The following is a 19,676-nucleotide window of genomic DNA, read 5'->3' on the forward strand; positions in this document are numbered from 1 at the left end:
CAAAAAGCATTTCATCCAACCTGGAGAAACCCTCTCTTAGGCCTAATTTTGCCAATAAGGAGGACATTATCACAGAACTAAAGTTAAGGGTTACCTACATGCATGCAACTGTTACTGAATTACATTTGTTATGTGCACAGACATGGCATCCCAACCACATATATACTTAGTGCATTACAAGGGCAGTTTCACAAAGATGAAAATTATAAGCCAAATCATCTAGGAGAGACTATTTATAAACAAAAATGTTAGTGAAATTGGGCACCATTCAAATAAAAACATGGAAAAGAAGGCTATGCTGATTAAACCAAAAAAACAAAACAAAAAAAACTAATATCTATATTATAGTCAAAATTATACCCTTGCTTAGAGAGGAAATGAAAGCAGAAATAAAGAAACAAAAGTGATAGTTGTGAATATACATTAGAGATGGAAAAACGGTTGGAAATTGATAGGGAAGAAAAAGAACAAGACAAAAATCCATATCTAACATACTTAAAGAAGGGTATTTTAAAAATATACAGGATCTTAAAAATCATACTGGTCCGTTATGTAAAACTTTCACTAATAACGCAGAAAGGCAGAACTATTTGAAAATGTATGTGTTCTATATTTGGAAAAAAATGCTAAATACTATTATTTCACCATGCTCATATGATATATAACTCCACAGCAGAAACTAAAGAGCACATTAATCAGCAGCTACTGAAGCTGGACATCATTAAATCAAGAGGTTAGGATAATTTGCTTCCACGACTTGGCTGAGTAGCATTTTATTTTTAATAAGTCTTGGAGCACTGGGGAAGTTTCAGAAAACTGGAATAAAAGCTCATGTTTTGTCAATATTTAAAAGACAAAGCAGGACAACCCACATAATTTCCCTGACTTCAATCCTCGGGGTGGGGATGGGAGGGAATAATGGAATGGCTGATATTAAACTCAATTAATAAAGGAGGGTAATTAAATTGACATGGATCAGCACAGATTTATGGAAAAAATAGTTCAAACTAACTTGCTACAATTTTATAAGTTTTCACATTTAAATTAATAGTCTGATATTATATACTTTGATCTGTGCAAGGCATTTGACTTTACATTACACAACATGAGATTAAGAAGCTTGAACCATACAAAGATCAACATGACATTAAATTAATTAAAAACTAGCTAACTGATGGGTCTCAACATGTAACTGTAATTAGGGACCATCACTGAGCAGGTATATTTACAGTTGGGTCCAACAGCAACCAGTTCTTAAATCATACGTTATTTAATATTTTTAGCAAAGATTTCAAAGTAAATATAAAATATGCAGATGGTTATAGTTCAGAATTGTGAGAAAGCCCAATATTTAAAACACAAACTTAGCTCAGACTAAAGATAAAATTCTAATTTTTCTTACAAAAATCATATTGCGATAATCAAAATGGCCTATTTGGGTTTATTATAGATTTTCCTTTTACTATTTTAAATTTTTTAAATACTTCATTTGATAACTTGGTAATTGGTAACTGGGTTTTCAAATAAATAACTTGTATAAATTGATTTGGTACCTGATCCCCTGTCATTGTTATTCTGAATGTTTGGGAACAGGAACTGTACTTGATTATTAAAATATTAGCAATTTCAAAATAAAAGAGAGTTTTTTACATGAAAAAATCAAACAACATTTTAACTTTTTTGGGACAGAACATTTTAACATTAACAAAATGCTTTATTTAATTTTTTTTTCTTGAAACCAAACTCCACTGAAATCAACACATTCCCACAGAATATTTAGATTTCAACAGATCAACACTGTTGGGAAAGTTTCAACCAGGTCTATAACATCACTGATGAAATCTGCAAATGACAACGACTGGGGAGTGTCACAAGGTTATTTCAGAGGGATTATCATACCACCCTTAGTTCTGTGCTAACTTCAGAGCTAGGTACCTGGCAGAGTCCTGTCAGCAGATGCGCAGAAATAAGCATGGCAATACTGTAACAGTGTAACCAATATGGTTTCTCTAGCCATTTTGAGAGGCCTCCAGTACAACAGTATCACATCAGGCTGTTAAGAAGAAGACCACATCCTAACGCCACCCACTGTTAAACAGATCTCATGATGGGTAAAGAAAACTTAGTTAACAGCATCAAAACAAAAAGCAGTCAAGTAGCTGCTCTGGCCTGGCTATGGTCTGAAGAAGTGGGTCTGTCCCACAAAAGCTCACCTAATAAACTATTTTGCTAGTCTTTAAAGTGCTACTTGACTGCTTTTTGTTTTGATGGTGTACAGACTAGCACAGCTGCCTCTCTGTTATTAGTAAACAGCATTTTGTCTGGTAGGCAACCGACTTATCAATAGCTGAGGTGGAACCACCATTCTCTGATGATTGTCTTCACTTTTGTACTGGTTTCTGTGTACTGGTTTCTGTATATTCTCTGTCTGGTTTGCAATTGCTCCTGTCTGCTGTATAATTAATTTTGTTAGGTGTAAATCAGTTAAGGTGGTGGGTTATGATTGGTAACGGTAATTCTGTTACCGTAGGCTATAATTGGTTAGTAAAATTGTACTAAAATAACTGGTCAAGGTATAGCTAAGCAGGACTCAAGTTTCACTACTTAAAACTGAGGTCCAACAAAGAGAAAGAAGAACAGAACATGAAGGGGGAAAAGAAGAACAGAATATCAAGCAGGAAAGAAGAAGGGCCTTCTTCTGGTCACCCCTTCCTGGATGCCAATACCCAACACCAAGGCAAAAATAAATCCATATGTTTAACTGATGAAAGGTTACTGTGGGCAACTAACAGGGTTTACTTTTTAACATGGAGACTAAAACTGGTAGTAATTTGAAAAAATTAAAGTAGCATACACGTATGTGTTGAATTTATGTTTACTTGGCAGTTCTGGATTCAAGCCTGATGTGTGCCCCTCATTCCATACAAAGCAGAATTTAAAACAAAATATTAAGAAATTGAGTAGTATTTCACTTTGAATCACTTCGTAGCAGTCCACTGCTCTGTACTTCATCACTCTCCACATTTAGCTTAAACTGAAAACCACCCTACAATTGGGTTTACTTCTCAGGTCTAGATATTTTTCCTCTCAAAGTCTTTAAAGAAATTATTTCAAAAGTAGCTCAAACTAGCAGTCCAATAGCCTCAACAACAGAGAATCAATTCAAAAATGCAATTCTACAAATTCACTTAGCTCCAGCAAAAGTTAATACAAGTCCACTTATACTTACCCGCCAACACTATAAGCTGCACCCATTGTCACGTCCCAAGACAATCAGTTACTTTCAGTCACTGTCCAAAAGCATTAGAGTTACTTTACCAAAGAGCAGCCCAAGAAATTCCTTTTTGAAGTGCACCTTTTTTCAGCTGAGACTTCTTTAATGATTACATCTTCCCAGTTACGTGCTAGAGACCAGGACTGCTGTGATTTTGCAATCAAAAGAGCAGCCTGGGAGTCACCGATTAACTCAACTGCTTCATCAGGGATAACGGAATGACATATTTTTGGGGACTTTCTGCAACTTGTCAGTCATTTATTGCATGGGAAGGAATCCAAGAAGTAAGACAGAGGATAAGGCAGACACATGATTTCTTTTCTTTTCTTTTTTAAACAGCTTTTAAAAGAAATAGTAAAACCATTACAAAAAGCTGTATTCCTTAGTTTCATCCCCACTAGTGATGGTTCAGGCACATGGTAGTAATGCACACTGAATTTGACAAATCAAAGTTAACTTTTTCATGTGACTTTAACACACATGAAACATGCCAGACTGAAAGACCTGGTTGCTTGCACTTAAGTTCCCACTTTCTCTCTCCATCACTGATATGCAGTTACCTGTGTGGTTAGTTGAAGCAGCTGTTTAACAGCACACAGCAACACTACATGAAAGATTTAGGATAGGGTGAACTCACTGAAGTTTAAACCACGGTGGCACTTAAGTAGACAGAATGACTGTGCACATGAATACTAATTAAAAAAATGTAGCCAGAATGTGGAGTCAAGTCTTAGTGAATAAACAAAAATACAAGATGTAACAGTCTACTATGACTGGGCTGGATAGGGGAGGATTTGACTTCACTGGTGTCAGGTTGAAACAATTTGTATGTGGCTACTGAGCCTATACAGATTTTTTTGCACATTTGGAATGAATAATTTCTTAAACACCTGAAGTTCTATAGCAGAACAAGGCACTTTTTTTCTTCTGTGGAAAAAAGTAAAAATAGCCCTGCATGATCTGCTGTTCACAGCTTTTCCAAAGAACGGCACAGTGAAACGGATCCGAATGTGCACAGCAATGAAACTGTCAAGGCGTCACACCCAGTCTACCTTGTTGATTCATTACGCAGCTTTTTAACAAAGTTAAGAGGAATAGCAGAGGTACTGGCGTTGTCAGCTTGCTGACTCCTGCAGCAGTTCACATTTAGAATGATTTCTGTGTAGTCACAAGAGCCAGAAAAAAATTTTTTTAAACAAAAACTAAGCTTAAATTACACATGGCCCCTTCAGTCACCAGAAAAATGTTCTACTCCTCAAAAGACAAGCAGGCAAATTATTTTTCAAGCAGGGCTCAGATTAATATATATTTCAGATTTAACCTTGATTATGTAGGATAAGTAATCAGAGAAAGACCTTCAGCATTTTTATAAAATATTAAATTAGATATACCATCTACAAAGCAATATTGGCCTTGCATTATGTGATAGTATGTCAAATGCTGAATTCCTGGCTCACATTTGAATTGAGAATTTTCTTTATCATCTACAGTTTTGTGATCCACACACTAAGCAAGTACTGGGTTTTACACAAAGCCAGCGAATTATAAAACATCTTCAACTACAGTTCAAACCACTATAAATTTAACTACTGCCAACATTCCAGCTGGATTAAACCTTTATCCCTGAGTCAGCAAGTTCCATGCCACCGCTCTGCTTAACTATCTCCTTTCTAAAAATGCATTAGGGGACAGACAGAGCTCATTTTCTCAATTTTTTTTTAAATGCTGAAACTGCTGGAAGATTAGGAAAAATATTTTTAAAAACTGACAACAGCTTAGAACCCCTCTACTGACATTTACAACAATGGAATAAGTCTCTCTCCTTAATTTTTGGATCATCAATGGAAATAACTGAGCAGCTCTGAATATTATGTAACTGAGAGTCCAGTTCACCTATACAATACAATTGCAAATGTTGCAGTAGGTGCAGGGATAGCATGTAAAATGAAAGCATCTGGGAAAAAACTCTAAACCTTAAAAATCCCTACCACTGCAGAGGCCACTAAGCAATTTCAAATGAGACTTTATGTAACTAACTGCCTTGAAACCCCTTTTTCAACAAGTTTGATGAGCACGCTGTTTTAACCATCAGCGAAAGCTTGAGATTACTGGCACAGTGAAATGCAGGTAAACGGTTTTAGCAAACTGATCCATGTCTGCCAAAAGGGACAAAAATCCAGAGCATGGCTTAACGGGTGATTTACTTTGAAAATGACCTTTCCATAATTGGCACTGTGGGGTTCTGCATTTATTGCTGCTCACTGACCTACTAGCAAACTGAGCTAACTTGCTGTGTAAGAAAACGACTTTGTGCCAAGTCCACAAACTCAATCTGGGAAGTTAAAAAAATATATATGGTTCCTTTCGGCTTTTACAAACCCAATTCTGCCCTTATTTACATGCAGAAAACCTCGCTGAATTCCATACATTTGCATACATCTACATAATCTATAATTGCACAAGTGGAACTAACAGGTAGAGTTTGAAATTAGACCTTTAAAAATTCTACCGGTAAGCCGGAGCAGATCCAGCTCACGCTGTCAAAGTTGTGCTGGCTCCACAGTGCTCAGAAACTTAGGCACAATGATTCTGGACATGTTCGAAAGCATATGACATCCAGTCTCAAAATATAAACTGGGAAGAGATGTGAGTCAGAAGATGCCATTTTTACATACGCACATTGCAGTAAAGACTTCACTGTTGTGCTCCTGGGATCTAAAGGATGCAACACCCTACAAAATCCTCACATCTGACCACATTTCTCTGCAGCAGCCACATGATTATGAACCCCAGTGGAATAAAATTTTAATGAGCGAGACTTTCAAGTGAATCATTGTGCTGTAGTGAAGTCTCTGGAACTTTTGCTGTGGCTTTCATAAGTTTAAGCAAGAAATTTTTCAACTACTATATACAAGGTATCTTTCCAGAAGTGACCGTGTTCTTCTCCCTGGGGTCTCATTCAACTCAGACTACAAGGAACACAAAGGATCAGTGAAGGGGGAAAAATCTCCAGCTCCTGTGCACAGGAATCCAACCCTCCTTTTTTTTTGAAAATTATTTATTATGAGTTATTTTCTTCTAAACCACATAAGCAGAAATAGCTGAACCTCCATTGACAGTCACTCCTTCCAAACACTTTTGTTCACTGCTGCTTAGGAGTATTCCTCCCTTTGTGCTTCCTATACTCTTCCCCTGAATCCTCAAGAACACCGCGTACACACTCTACCTCCTAGCATTCCTGCTGCATTTGGCTCCTGCATGAGCTGTAGTGTGGGACTGAGGACGTCAGGCTCTGCCCCCAAAATTGCTGAATAGTAACAGAGAGGGAGCCGTGTTAGCCTATATACTTTAAAGTGCCACGACTGCTTTTTTCTAAAATTGTTGATGTGGCTGATAAGCAACTAAGAGACAAATGTGTTTTGTATCATGCACTGCAGCCTACCTTTCCCGAGGAACAGCAAACCAGTACTCCGGCTGCTTTCTCCTTTTCCCATACTGCTGGGCCATGGTGGTGCTTTGAGTAACAAAAGACTTTCTCATGGGCTTGCCCACTTTGATACAGAGGAACATTGGAGGGGTCTTGCTTTTCTCCTCTTTTGAAGGAAGCATATCTGAATCAGAGATAAAAGGAATGACAACCATCCAATACAGTACGAGGAGCTTGGGCACTGACACAAAGATCAGTCTCCTTCTGGGAAGGAATAGTCAACATTACTGTGAAACCCCGCGACTCTGAGTTTGCCACATTCAGCCTGGGAAGGCCTGAAGCCCTCCTTTTCAATAAGACAGATGCCCAAGGATTGTCAGTGGCCCACAGACCTTTCCCAAAAGCAGGACTTTGGGTTTTGAAACTGGCACAATGTCCTAAGCTATGATTTTCCTCTTGCCTAGTCCGACATACATCAGTAATCTCTTCACTGAAGTCAGTGGAGTTTGTTAAAAACCCAGCACCTCACGCATGCTATGTATACCGGAGGCCAGTTTGTCTTGTGTCTAAGACAATTCTACATTTTCCAACGTGCTCCAATATTTCATTTATAGTCCTGTAACAGCAGAATGAGCAGCACGGTCACTGAGCTTATACTCCTGTTCAGCAGCACTTCATTGCCTAAGGATTTAAACTGGAAAATATTAAAACTGCCCTGAAAAGGAAATAAGAAGATGGATTCAACACTCAATACGATGATGCTGCCCAGTTCCCAGAGTTAACAAAATAAACATAGACAGAGGCCTACCTTCAATTGGTACTTGAATTCTCTGTAACAGCCAGAGTCTGATTTCTGAATTACTGTCCAACTGTGTTTCTTGACATGCCTTGTCCAAAGATGGTATTGATGAATATTTCACAGACTCTTTAAGATCCTTTTCCTCCACTGCAGCCAAGCTGACTTCCAAAGAAGGCTCTTTCCTTTCATCGCAGCTTGAATTAGGGTCCCCACTTTTAACTGTAAAATGTTTGTTAGCTTGGGGCTCTGACCAGTTCAGTGTAAGGTCTACACCTGTGGCTTTGTTGTTTTCACCTTCACCAATTCCAGCCTTATGTAGGTTTTCAGAAGACTGTGATCCATCTTCATCCTTACTGAGGTAAAATTCAATAAGTTTATTTTTGTCTATCTCTTTTTGAGTATCCAATGTAGTCTCCACCTTATCTGTTGGGGAACTGGCAAACTTGTTTACTTCTGGTATGACATCTTGCTTCTCACACGATTCTAAGTCTAGATCAGCTTTGGGTTCAACATCACTCTTAGCGTCCAAGGAATCAAAGCCCTGGACTTCTGAAACAGATTTGGTAACTTGTGACCTGGCTTTCCCCACCTCCCTGGGGTCAAAAGAAAAACCTTCTGTTACTGCATCTTTTACATCTAACCTGGCATTTGTATGAGATAAAGTCTCCTGCAGTTCAATGACATCATCATCTCCTCCTCGTAAAAGGGAACATTCTTTGGTTTTGGAGTCTGAAGCAGTTTTTTCCCCAGAAGGTTCCTTAGTATGTAACCCTGTAGCAGATGTTTCAGTTGGATCGGTGGAGGCCGTGTCACTGGGAGGTTCCAATGACTTAGATTCCACTGAAACAGTGCTGTCAGAAGGCTTAAGTAGTTCCAAATCTGCTGACTGCTTTTCCAAAGGCTTTATGGATTTAGAATCATCCCCATTTTGCTGCCTCTTCTCCTTGCTCAGGGATTTGAATTTGCTGAAAGGGTTGATATCTTTCTCGGAAGAAAGGTCTTCCCACTCTCCCGGCCTGTACAAAGGACAAAGATCCTTTGGAATGTCACTGTCAGGAGAAATGATGGATGTACGTGGGATGTTAAAACCAAAATGGAAACAAAACAAAATGGCAAAGAGAACAACTAAATATGTCAAAATGTTTTTAAACAATGAAACTAAATGAAAAAATGACTTCCTTGAAAATAAAATGTAAGCCAGCTGATGTCAAATGAATTAACTGTGGGAAATAAAACTTTAAAAAGATGAGTAGCTCTGCAGAGTGTGTTTTCCCCCACATGAGATATGTAACTAATCTGCTACTTGTTATCAGGTATCCAATAAAACAAAAATAAGGCCAGATCCTCAGTCTGGTGTGAAATAGCACTGCTTTACTGAAGTCAAAGGTCCTGCGCTGATTTGCGCCAGCTGAGGACCTGGTTCTGCTTATTCTGTTACTTTTCATCTGTATAAAGGAAAAGTGGTACACCCAGGACAACGCTCCCGGCTCTTCAAGCATTCCTGCTTCTCTGGCAAGAAGTTAATTATTAAAGTACAGCAAACCACAGTGAGAACCTCTACATTTTTAAAGCACTTACAGAACTTTTGAGCTGTTAATGATCTAAAAAGCATAAGTCATTCTTCTTGGCTCTTATTCCCCTAACACCAAAACCGATAATTTGACTGTCGGGAATTTTCCCAAAAACTTTAGGGATGGGTGTGCAAGCCATCAAAGACCCCAAAAGGAGGAAAATCTTAGAAATATAAGGACATATAGCTCAAGGTATTTATTTACTGTTATTCACATAGGTCAAGTTTAAAAGAGCATGAGAACAGATAACAAAAGCTTATACATTCTCCCACCAAAATATTGGGGTGGCAAGCATGGTATAGAGAGCTACACAAATGAAACAGGAAACCCTATGAATAACGGTTAGATTGTGTCACAGAGATCAGGATCCCATGACTTTCAGAGACCTTCATGACAGGCCCAGGGCACTGAGAGCCTGGGGCACAGGAAGCTGTTGCCCCATTATTTTTAGTAAAAGTCACAAACACCTTCTACAAATTTTTGGTTTATTGCCTGTCACTGGTCCATAATGCTTCCTAAAAATAACCACAACAAAATCTTAGCTTTACTCATGACTACATCACTGCTCTACAGCTGTGCAGGGCTAGCTGCCTTAGTTCTGAATGGCAGAGACACTGTGGCTAATTTATTTTTGTTGGGTCGGGGATAAGAGAGAAGATGACATTTATTTAAACAGTGAAACCCTGTTTGCATTACGACAGGCTGTTTCTAGAACAGACCTATGGACAGTGTTTTTCCACCCCTAAACTGATGAAGTGAAAATACCAGCTAAGAAAGCACTGCTGTGTGTTAGAAGTAATTATGTGGGTTACAATTTCTGATTCCTGAAGGAGAGGGCTGATTTTTTGGAGTTTTGAGAAAGAAGAATTTACCTGCTGCTGTGACCAGAAATGTTTAAAAATACCTGTTCCTTTAACCAATGTAGACACAATACCAACAGCAAGCAATCTAAACTGAAGCTAATCGGTAACATTCTGTATGCACCTTATTTACAAAAAAAATTGTGAAACACTTTTACGAGCGGGCGAGGAGGGAGTGGGAGGGTGTCCCTCTATCAGTTATAGAAATTAACATGAAGGAATCACATAAACCTAAACTTTACCCATGATGTGCCCTTGCTCTTTCTGCCTTTGGACTTTTTCACTGTCCTGTACTTATGTAGTAAATATAAAAACATCCCTCTCCTTTTTATTTTCGTTCCTCTTTTACAGCAGTGACTCTCCACCTTTCCAGACTACGGTACCGCTTTCAGGAGTCTGACCTGTCTTGTGTACTCCCAAATTTCACCTCACCAGAAAAGTACTTGCTTACAAAATTAGACATGAAAATCCCAACATGAAATAGCACAGTGTTACGGTAAAACTCCTTACTTTCTCATATTTACCATGAAATATAAATATTGCATTTACCTTTCAATATACAGTGAACAGAGCAGTATAAGCAAGTCATCATCTGCATGAAATGTTAGTTTGTGATGGCTTCACTACCAGTTTTGGTGTAGCTTGTTGTAAAGGTAGGCAAACATCTAAATGATCAGGTGAACCCTGTGGAAGACTTCTGCATCCCCCAGGGTTGAGAAACACTTTTATTGGGCATCACCAAATTTCTGCCTCTCTACATCTCTCTTTCCTTCAAGGCAATGTTAATTATTTATTCCCATGAACTCTTTTAATCACCTCTGTTTTCTTTTTCTGTCCCTGTCCCTGCTCCTCCTCTTCTCACCCCTCCCACCCCCATGGTAAGATGTAATCACAAAGACCACTCCTTACGATGGCAGGGCATCTTTAATCTGCATGTGAGAGATATCATTGTAGAGGGCTATTGAGACAACCTCCTCCATAGGGCAGATGAGCCCATACTCTTCACAGCCATTCTCAATTACCAGCGGATCCGATTTATGTGGGTCAAACATGATGTTGTTTGGAGTCACTATCATGACACCCCCAACTACACCCTAATAACAAAAACAAACGAAGAGAGAGTGTTAGCATATCAAATCTAATCACTGATCAGAGGTCACCTTAATGAACAGCTCATTGTCACCATTTAAGTCATTTGCCTAGTATAAATAACGCTCTTCCATGTCTCTTTATACACCCCCGTGAAGCAACGTTTTCTAATAAAATGCTTCGACTCCCAATTGGGCCAGGTTTTATAAACAAGGAAAAATAAAGAGAGAACTATTTGTAACACTCAGAATGCTCAGCCAACAAGGTGAGTGTTATAAAGAGGATTCAGGGTACTTAACTTTCATTCCTGGCTGCTATCACCTAGGGCTCCGCACCTTGTTAATTAATCACAGGCAAGAAAAGGTTCTCTCTTTTTAAAACCACAAACAGCTTTTTACTTTGGCCACCCCTGCCTCGTAAATCTGTTTCATCAGCCATGCGGACAGATTTCTGCACACAAGCAGAGCCTCCCAGTAACAGGAACATGAAGAAGTTACTGTATCACCAGCAGAAGAGTCTTGGGTTCTACACCTGTTTTCTTGAGAGGGGCATATTGAACACAGAAAAATCTTTTCTTGACATATTTTACAGGACCCGACATGGTGATTCTATTCTCCACCCTCCAATGACCACACTTGCCAAAACTAGCAATTTACACTGCTGCAGAAATGGTTTTTAACCTTTGGAAATTACTAGCCCTGCATTGGATGAATAACTGAATACACCCATAAGAAACAGTTACCTAAACTCAGAACATCTGGCTACTTGCAAGGATTCCAAGTGAGATTTCTGTCTCCCACAACCATGTGTGAGGCTCATGTATGACCATATTTTCAGCTAATACTGTATGAGATCATAAGTTGACAGATAGTTGTCATAGGGCCCGAACAACAGCAATATGAGCATGCATAACACTATAAGCATGGCTAAGGGAACGGCTAGTCAGCCAGTGAGTCATGTCAGCGGAGGCTAAGCTGCCAGAGGAAATGACACAAAACTAACAGATCAATATTGGGGAGCACATTTTGTCTTTAGTTTGTGGAGCAAAGGCAAGATATACTTTGCACATGCTTCTTCTGTGTGATGTGTGTGCTTCAGACTCACAGGTATCCAGGTCACTGCTGTCAATGCAGCCAGCAGAAAGCTACCTAGATAGGTCAAGTTTTGTATTTGGGCAAAAGGGGAAACAGGACTACATTAAGCTCTGCTTGAAGACAAATTGGCAAGAACAAAGACCACATTGGACAGCTGAGGTGTGAAGCTGTTTGTAGCTCCTAAAGCATGCAGAAGCTTCAAGGAAACTGGCTGGCTATATAACATTGGGATTAATTTCACAGAATGAACAAGCTTCATGTCAGAAAGCACTGTGCTGCACAAATTTCTGCACACATCACACTAGTACAGGTTGAACTTCCCTGGTCTTGCACCCTCAGGACCTGTCTGGTCCCAAAACAATGAATTTGCTGTACCAGGAGAGGACAATGCCAACCCCTCTGCTGCTGCTGGCTTCTGGGCTCTGCTCTGGCAATAGCACAGGGTCTAGCATTGACATAACAGGGATTGGGGCAGCAGCTGAGGGAAGAGGCCAGGCAGAAATAGAGCCTTGGGGCTAGGACCAAGTGCCCACCCTGGTGCCGACAGCTGAGCCCCTCAGCTGCTAAGCTCCCTGCTCTGGACGTGAGCCTCCACCCCCAGCCATGGAGCTCCGCAGCTGCCCTGCCTCTTTCCCTGAGCACTCCACCCAGGCCTTGCTTCTCACTTGTCGTGCTCGTCCCCAAGCATGCAGACTGCAAATGAGCTATTTATAGCGGTCCAGAAACTCAGAAGGCAGGGGAGAAATTACTGAGGACAGGGCCCCGAGCTCTTCCCCTGCGCGAAAACCCACAGATCCCAGAGCAGAGAAGTCCCGTGTACGAAGGTCCAACCTGTATTCTGTCTACAATAGCTTCATGCTTGTTAACTACATTTTCCACATCTATTCACAACCAGAAGAAGCAAGAACCCTGAATGTGTGTCACTTATATGCAAAACAGTCAAAGAAAGGGGAAAAAAAGTGAATTACATGAACTACAACACACATGGACCTTTGTGTATTTTATGAAGTGATCCCGTAATTCCATGGAACCTGGCAGTCTCTGCTCAGGCCTTTTGTATCTCATGATTAGCGGAATGCTGCAGTGCAACTCTCATTCTGTCTTCCTAGAAGATGCGTTTCCTCCCCCACCCTTCCTGCCTGCCTTGGAAGGAGACCTTTCCAATAAGACTGTAACGGAGAAGGATCTGTGTGGGAAGGAAGAGCTATTCTTCCATCAAGTAATCACCATAATAGGTAAGGGGACATAAACAGCAAATGTCACTGCAGTGAGGAGCAACAAATAGCCTTTTGTTGGGAATCTTTTATCGCAGCTCTGCTATTAGCCCCTGACTTACACTACCAACAAAGTTCACATTCTGAAAGGATCTTGAATCAGACACATGGCCCAAGCTCCACTTACCTTGCCATCTGTGAAGTAACGGCAGTTCATTTTTAAAAATTTGACCACTATCGGTTCATCTTCCTCTGAGGTGGACGACAGGACTCTCTCAATTGGTTTGCAGGCCTTTCTTGCCAAGTCAGCATCCTTTAAAAAGCAAAAAGCCTCAGTGCAAACCAGGACCAATTTCACAGACATTTTCTTTCATAGATTTTGAAAAAATTAAAGACAAAGGTCTGTAGCAATTTTCCTTTTAGTTTAAAAGAAAAATGTGGCCAGATTTATATTTCACACTCCACACAGCATGTGACCACATTTTGTCTCCAGCACTATAAAAAACACAAACTCCACATAAATGACAGACAGGAAATTAAGAAAAAAACAAACCACCCAATACAAATGTTTCTGTTTACATACCTAGTTAACCACACTAAGGCCCAATTCTGCAATTTGACAGACATGGAAAGAGCCGTGCACACAGCCCCATTGACTTTCATGGGACTCCATTTTCATGGGTCAGATCCTAGGACTGAGGCCTAACACGCTTCCATAGTTCATTTTATTCTAGTTTCAAATCTTTCTTAATTGGCCTCAGATCTGGGAGAGCAATGGTATTACTGTGTAAACATCAGCATGGACACATCTCATCTCCCATGAACAACTGGCTCAAACCCAACCAGTCTGAAAGTCATTTTTTACAATGTCTCAATCGCAATTTCATCACAAAAAACTTATTTAATTAGATAGAACCTGAGCTTCAAAGAAAGCGAGTGCTCAATCAATACAAGATTTACTTACAGGAAGTTTATCATATTCAGCATCTGATGATGAAGGAGAAATAGGAGCACCAGGACTGGAAGAAGCTAACCTAGCAGCACTGGAATAGTGGTCAGTATCTGGAACGTAGAGAACCTATACAAAGATAACATTAGACCAAAATAATTTTAAAATAATGACATAAATAAGAAAAAGAAAGACACAAATACTGTGGCCCTGATTCTGCAATGAGATTCATACAGGAATCTCAACAAGGGCAGTCGGGTATTGACAACATACGTCTCCCTGCAGAATGCATTTTGGAGTATCTCTAAAATTCGCATTTGTCAACAGCAGGGTTCCATGTGACTCTTACTGAAGGATCAGAGTCTGCATCTTGTTTTCTGAGAAAAGCAGCAGCATATGCCTGCTTTGAAAGAATGATGACCTCTCTTGTCTATATAAACTATAATCTAATTACAAGATTAACTAATACAGAAATTATCAGAGGGTAGTCTATGTAGGTTTTTGCCCGTTACAAAAAGCAAAAATTGAACCAAAATGGGAAGCCACTGGACAAACCAACAATTGTAAATTTTAGAGCTAGAAGTCATAAGAAATCATGTTTTGCAGTAAGAAGTCTATTTTCCAAACCATATTTATGTTGAGGACAAAACTCTTCTGAATTCAACACGAAATATGTAACAGAACACTGTGAGGTACCTTGGAAACTTTTTTTAAAATGAAAACTAATGTCAGCACAAATGTCTTCATAAAAAAATTAAACTATGTTTTGTTTAAATTTTAACTCTTTCAGTCTGTCAAGCATTTTGTAGTATATGACCCTACAAACAAACTGCATAATAATTTCTCAGGCCGTGTCTACACTAGCCCAGAACTTTGAAATGGCCATGCAAATGGCCATTTCGAAGTTTACTAATGAAGCGCTGAAATACATATTCAGCGCCTCATTAGAATGCCGGCAGCTGAGGCACTTCGAAATTGACGCGGCTCCTCCAGATGCGGCTCCTTTTCGAAAGGACCCCAGCAACTTCAAAATCCCCTTATTCCTATCTGCTGTTAGGAATAAGGGGATTTCAAAGTTGCCAGGGTCCTTTCAAAAATGAGCCCCGCCTGGACGAGCCGCGTCAATTCTGAAGTGCCGCAGCTGCCGGCATTCTAATGAAGCGCTGAATATGTATTTCAGCACTTCATTAGTAAACTAATTTGCATGGCCATTTCAAAGTTTTGGGCTAGTGTAGATGTAGCCTCAGTATCAAAGCCCAAAGTAGCACAGAAAGAAATACACCTTCATCTGTCTGAAGAAAAATTAAAATAGAATGTTTTAAACCCAGTGTATTATTTTCAGACAGAAACTCAAAAGTATCCCTGTATGTGAATTCAGTCTGCTTGCTGGAGGACTTTAAGCGAGTCATGCTATCTTTGCGCCACAGCTCCCCATTTACCAAATGGGGACAGGTGATACTTTTTTAATTTATAATGTGCTTTGAGATCTATTCACGAAGCATACTTTCTAAGAGCTAGATATTATCATCACCACTGCAGCTGGCGAAAACTCAGGGTTTCCGGTTACCGAGAAATTTCAGAATTTCAAGAACTGGTTTTGTTGCAACTCAGAATGAAACTAATGCTGAAGATTTCTAGTAAATAAAAAATTCTTGAAAAACAAAAAATCAACAATAGAAAATCTGAAATGCCGATACATGGTGTTTTCATATCTAACCATGCTTCCCAGACAGCAGCTGCTGACTGACTAGGAGCAGTGAAATTGATAAGGATGTCATGGTTTCACTTAGCAACTGCCGGGGGCTCCCAGATTCTAGGGCTCTTCAGCAAACCTGCCCTGCACATTGCCTCCAGCACATGGTTTCTTATTCCTGGGCTACTTAACTCCAAAGTGGGCATCCTGAGGAATTACAGCCATGACTGCTGCAAGCCTGGGGAAGCACTCAGAGGCAAAAGGATACCCTATAAAGGCTTTATCTGTTACCTAGCCTCTCAAGCAGACCGAAAGAAAGAACCACCTTCAAAAAAAGCCAGTGGGCCATCCCAACTAATGTATTTAGCTCCCATGAGTGTATTATACAGTATTTATTGCTTTCCAAGAAGTCTACCGGTCCTACATGATAGACATTTTCTCCTTCAGTAGCAGACTAAAGTTTAGGTACCACAATAAGCCTGAAATAAATAAAAGTAGACTTGGCAAAAATGAGTCCGTAGACCAACTCTTGCAACCATGTGAGCTGGACTCCATTTTGATGTTTTATACCGCCACCCATCACTGTCACATACATCTGCCTAATAAACTATCTAAGCTGACCAAAAGAAAAAGTCTTTAAATACACAGCAATCAGAATTTATGAGTATTGAAAGCTTTATAAAAAAATTACCTGTCCTGGAACAATTGTGTGTGTAAACAATTTATTGAGTTCCACAAGTTTGTTTGGAGTGATGTTAAATTTCAGTGCTATGCTGTTTAGGGTGTCCTGACTTCCAGCCTGAAGAAAGAAAACTTCACTTGTAAGATATGACAATAATCAAGCACAGAATCAACATAATTTACATAAGCGTTATTGGTTAGACCAGTTTCAGGGTATGGACTCTGTGACCTAACAGATACTTTCTATGGGTTTACTTATTGGAAGATGACACAGGTAATTAAAAGTCAACATCTGGAATGCACTGCCTAGAGAGGTGGTGGATTCTCCATCCCTAGATGTTTTTAAGTCCCAGCTTGACAAGGTCTTAACTGGGATGACTTAGTTGGGGTTGATCTTGCTTGAAGCAAGGGGCTGGACTAGATGACCTCCCGAGGTCCCTTCCAGCCCTATGATTTTATGATCTACACAGTTAACAGCACTTTTTCCATCCTATCAAGCAGAGAAGAGAGAGTTAAGATCCCTTTTTCACTGTTTCATAAAATTTAGCTGAACAACCTATCATTTTCACCTGGCATCCTTCAACCTGGAACTGGTTAGGAAAGAGAAGGAAGGCACTTGTGTGCACATAATATATACATTTGATGTTCATTACTTTTTCATCCATTCTAGCAGTTAAGATGTAAGCACTCTGTCCCATTCTTAACACAGCATTCATGAGAGAGTTAGGGTAAGCATTTCTTCTCTTACTGAATCTGTAGGGAAAGAGGATATTAGAGATATGCCACGTCCCTGGTACCTTTCAGTAAACTTTATCCCAGTACACAACGAATCACTTCTCGTACACAGACAGTATATATCGTTGGCATTTCAAAAAGGAAACATTAGCATCTCACGGCCAGGGTATAAACACTTTCCTGCTAGAGAGCCTAAGCTACACTTAATGGGACAGAACTATTTCTCAGATGGAGAAGGGAGGTATTACATGGCCACACTGTTGATGTGGACATACACTATACAGGGACCTGGGAAAGGGTGGAGGATGCCCAAGTTGCAGGATAGTTGTGAGGTTGAAACCAATTTACCTTCCCACACGCAGAATTTTGGAGGATTTAAAAAAAAAGAAAGAAACAAAGGCAGGTGTCTAGCTTACTTTCGTTTCTTTAGATGCTCATCTTGACAACCTTTATTTAATCAACCCTAGCAATGTACCCAGCATTGCTCAGCTCTTTAACTGAAGCAGTTTTATGAAAATAAATGAAAAAAAATCCCCAATGATAGTGTTTTTCAAAAGTGAAGAAAAATGAAGGCTGGAGGGAGGGTTCACGGGTGAGGAAGGGTGGAGGGTAGGTGGCTTAAGGCAGAGGGCTGGTGGGGACCCAACATGGGAGAGGCTAAAGGCAAGGGGGTGGGAGTGCAGAAGTAAAGACAAGTGGGAGGTGCGGAAGTTAAGGCAGGGAGTGATGTTACTGGGGCCACTCAGGGTGATGCTGCTAGGTGGGAGATCTTCCCAGGGGACAAGGGCGGCACTCCCCAGCCAGCAACTGTTCCTTGGCAGGAGGGATCCAAGGCTTCATGCTTGTCAGGTGGGGGCTGGGACTCCGCGGGCTGGCCTCAGCCTCCAGCTGCCCCTCCACCCTGCAGCACAGGGGAACAGGCAGCACTCTCAGGGCAGCCCCCAGTCTGCTGTCACCCCCCAGACCTGCAGCTTCCCAGGGGGGGCTTTGCTTACAGTAGTGGCTGTCCCATCCTCCAGCCTGTTAGAGGCAGGGCAGGGCAGAGCTCTGCAGGCTGACCCTGACCTCCAGCTGGTGCCCCCCTGCACTGGTCGGAAGGGGCAGCACTTTGGGGGCTACTCCCAGGCTCCAGCAGCCCCCTCCATCCTGCTGCCTGTTTGGTGGGGCACTCCAGGGGCTGGCCAGGCTCCAGGGGACTGCACCCCCCACCTCCACTGTCCCCTATGGCCTGCAGGCTATGTGGGTGGGGAGCTTCAGTGGGGGGGATGACCCCCCCACCCCTTCCAGCTGCCATCACCCCTGTGGTCTTTAGGGTGTATGCTGGAACCAGGCTCTGGGGGCTGCCTCCCCAGAAGTCCCCCACCCTGTGGCCTACAGTCTGTCTGGGTGGCCAAGGTTGTGAGGGCTGCCCCCGGTGTCCAGCATCCTCTCCCATGGCCTGCAGACTGCCCCTCTCCCTGCACCAGCAAGCCCCTCTGTGGCCTGTAGGCTCTTCACGATGAGACAGGCTCTGGGTTTGGGGCAGAGGAGCTACTTACAGGTTGAATCTCTCTAATCCAGAACACACTCATCCAGCAACATCCGTAATCCGGCCTGAGTTTAGTTAGCCAAGCAGTCACTTACAATGGGTGTGGCCAAGTTTCCTGGGTTCCCCTAAAGTTTGTTTCCAGCCACCAGTCCTGGCACTCAGTGTTCTGTGCTGTTGTTTAGCTCTGAAGTGCCGCAAAATGTCTTCTAAGAGCCCAGTAAGCAGTGGAAGTGTTGGTAATCTGCTAGACAACATTTATCTCCCGTAGTCCAGAACCAGTCAGGTCCCGAGGGTGCTGGATGACAGAGGTTCAACCCCGTACTCAGTCTTTGTGACAGGCAAGATGGTGGAACTCCAACCTTGCTGGCCTCTCTCTAGGTGCTGCAGTTACCCCCACACCGTGACGACTCTCAGCATCACATCCATCCTGACTGCGTGCCTCCCTTCTCTCTCTGCCTCCTCCCTTTCAGTGTTCTGGGAAATCCTGGGATTTCAGGCATTTCCCACTTTCCAGGCACAACCAAACCCTCCCTCACTTTGTTATAAGAATTAGGGCAAGAGGAAGCTGCACACCAAATTTTGTTGTTGCAGCTCATATGGTTTAAGAAGAGTTCTTGAACAAACAAAGCACAGACAGACACACTCTAAACACATAATACCTGCTGCACCTCTCCATTCTGGAACTCTCATCCAGAAACATCTGCAATCCGGCATGATTCTAGTTAGCCAAATAACCACTTATCATGGATGTGGCCAACTTTC

General features: G+C 41.2%; 1 protein-coding gene across 9 annotated transcripts in view; it reads right to left on the bottom strand.

Moving 5' to 3' along the window:
* Window positions 1-19,676, bottom strand: part of NCOA7 (nuclear receptor coactivator 7) — a 164,866-nt gene that overhangs the window by 28,987 nt on the left and 116,203 nt on the right. For 2 of the 9 annotated variants that reach the window (XM_074990612.1, XM_074990613.1), the window contains exons 3-9: window positions 17,305-17,404; window positions 16,662-16,769; window positions 14,293-14,406; window positions 13,516-13,641; window positions 10,841-11,025; window positions 7,510-8,549; window positions 6,717-6,885 (exon numbers count right to left, since the gene is read on the bottom strand). In XM_074990612.1, the coding sequence (XP_074846713.1) occupies window positions 6,717-6,885; window positions 7,510-8,549; window positions 10,841-11,025; window positions 13,516-13,641; window positions 14,293-14,406; window positions 16,662-16,769; window positions 17,305-17,404 (1,842 nt within the window). Of the gene's footprint in view, window positions 1-6,716; window positions 6,886-7,509; window positions 8,550-10,840; window positions 11,026-13,515; window positions 13,642-14,292; window positions 14,407-16,661; window positions 16,770-17,220; window positions 17,405-19,676 lie in introns of those variants that run through there. The other 7 variants (XM_074990611.1, XM_074990610.1, XM_074990609.1 and 4 more) reach the window with 5 other exon arrangements.

The sequence above is a fragment of the Carettochelys insculpta genome, chromosome 3 (genome assembly GCF_033958435.1).
Source record: "Carettochelys insculpta isolate YL-2023 chromosome 3, ASM3395843v1, whole genome shotgun sequence".
Classification (NCBI taxonomy): Eukaryota; Metazoa; Chordata; order Testudines; family Carettochelyidae; genus Carettochelys; species Carettochelys insculpta.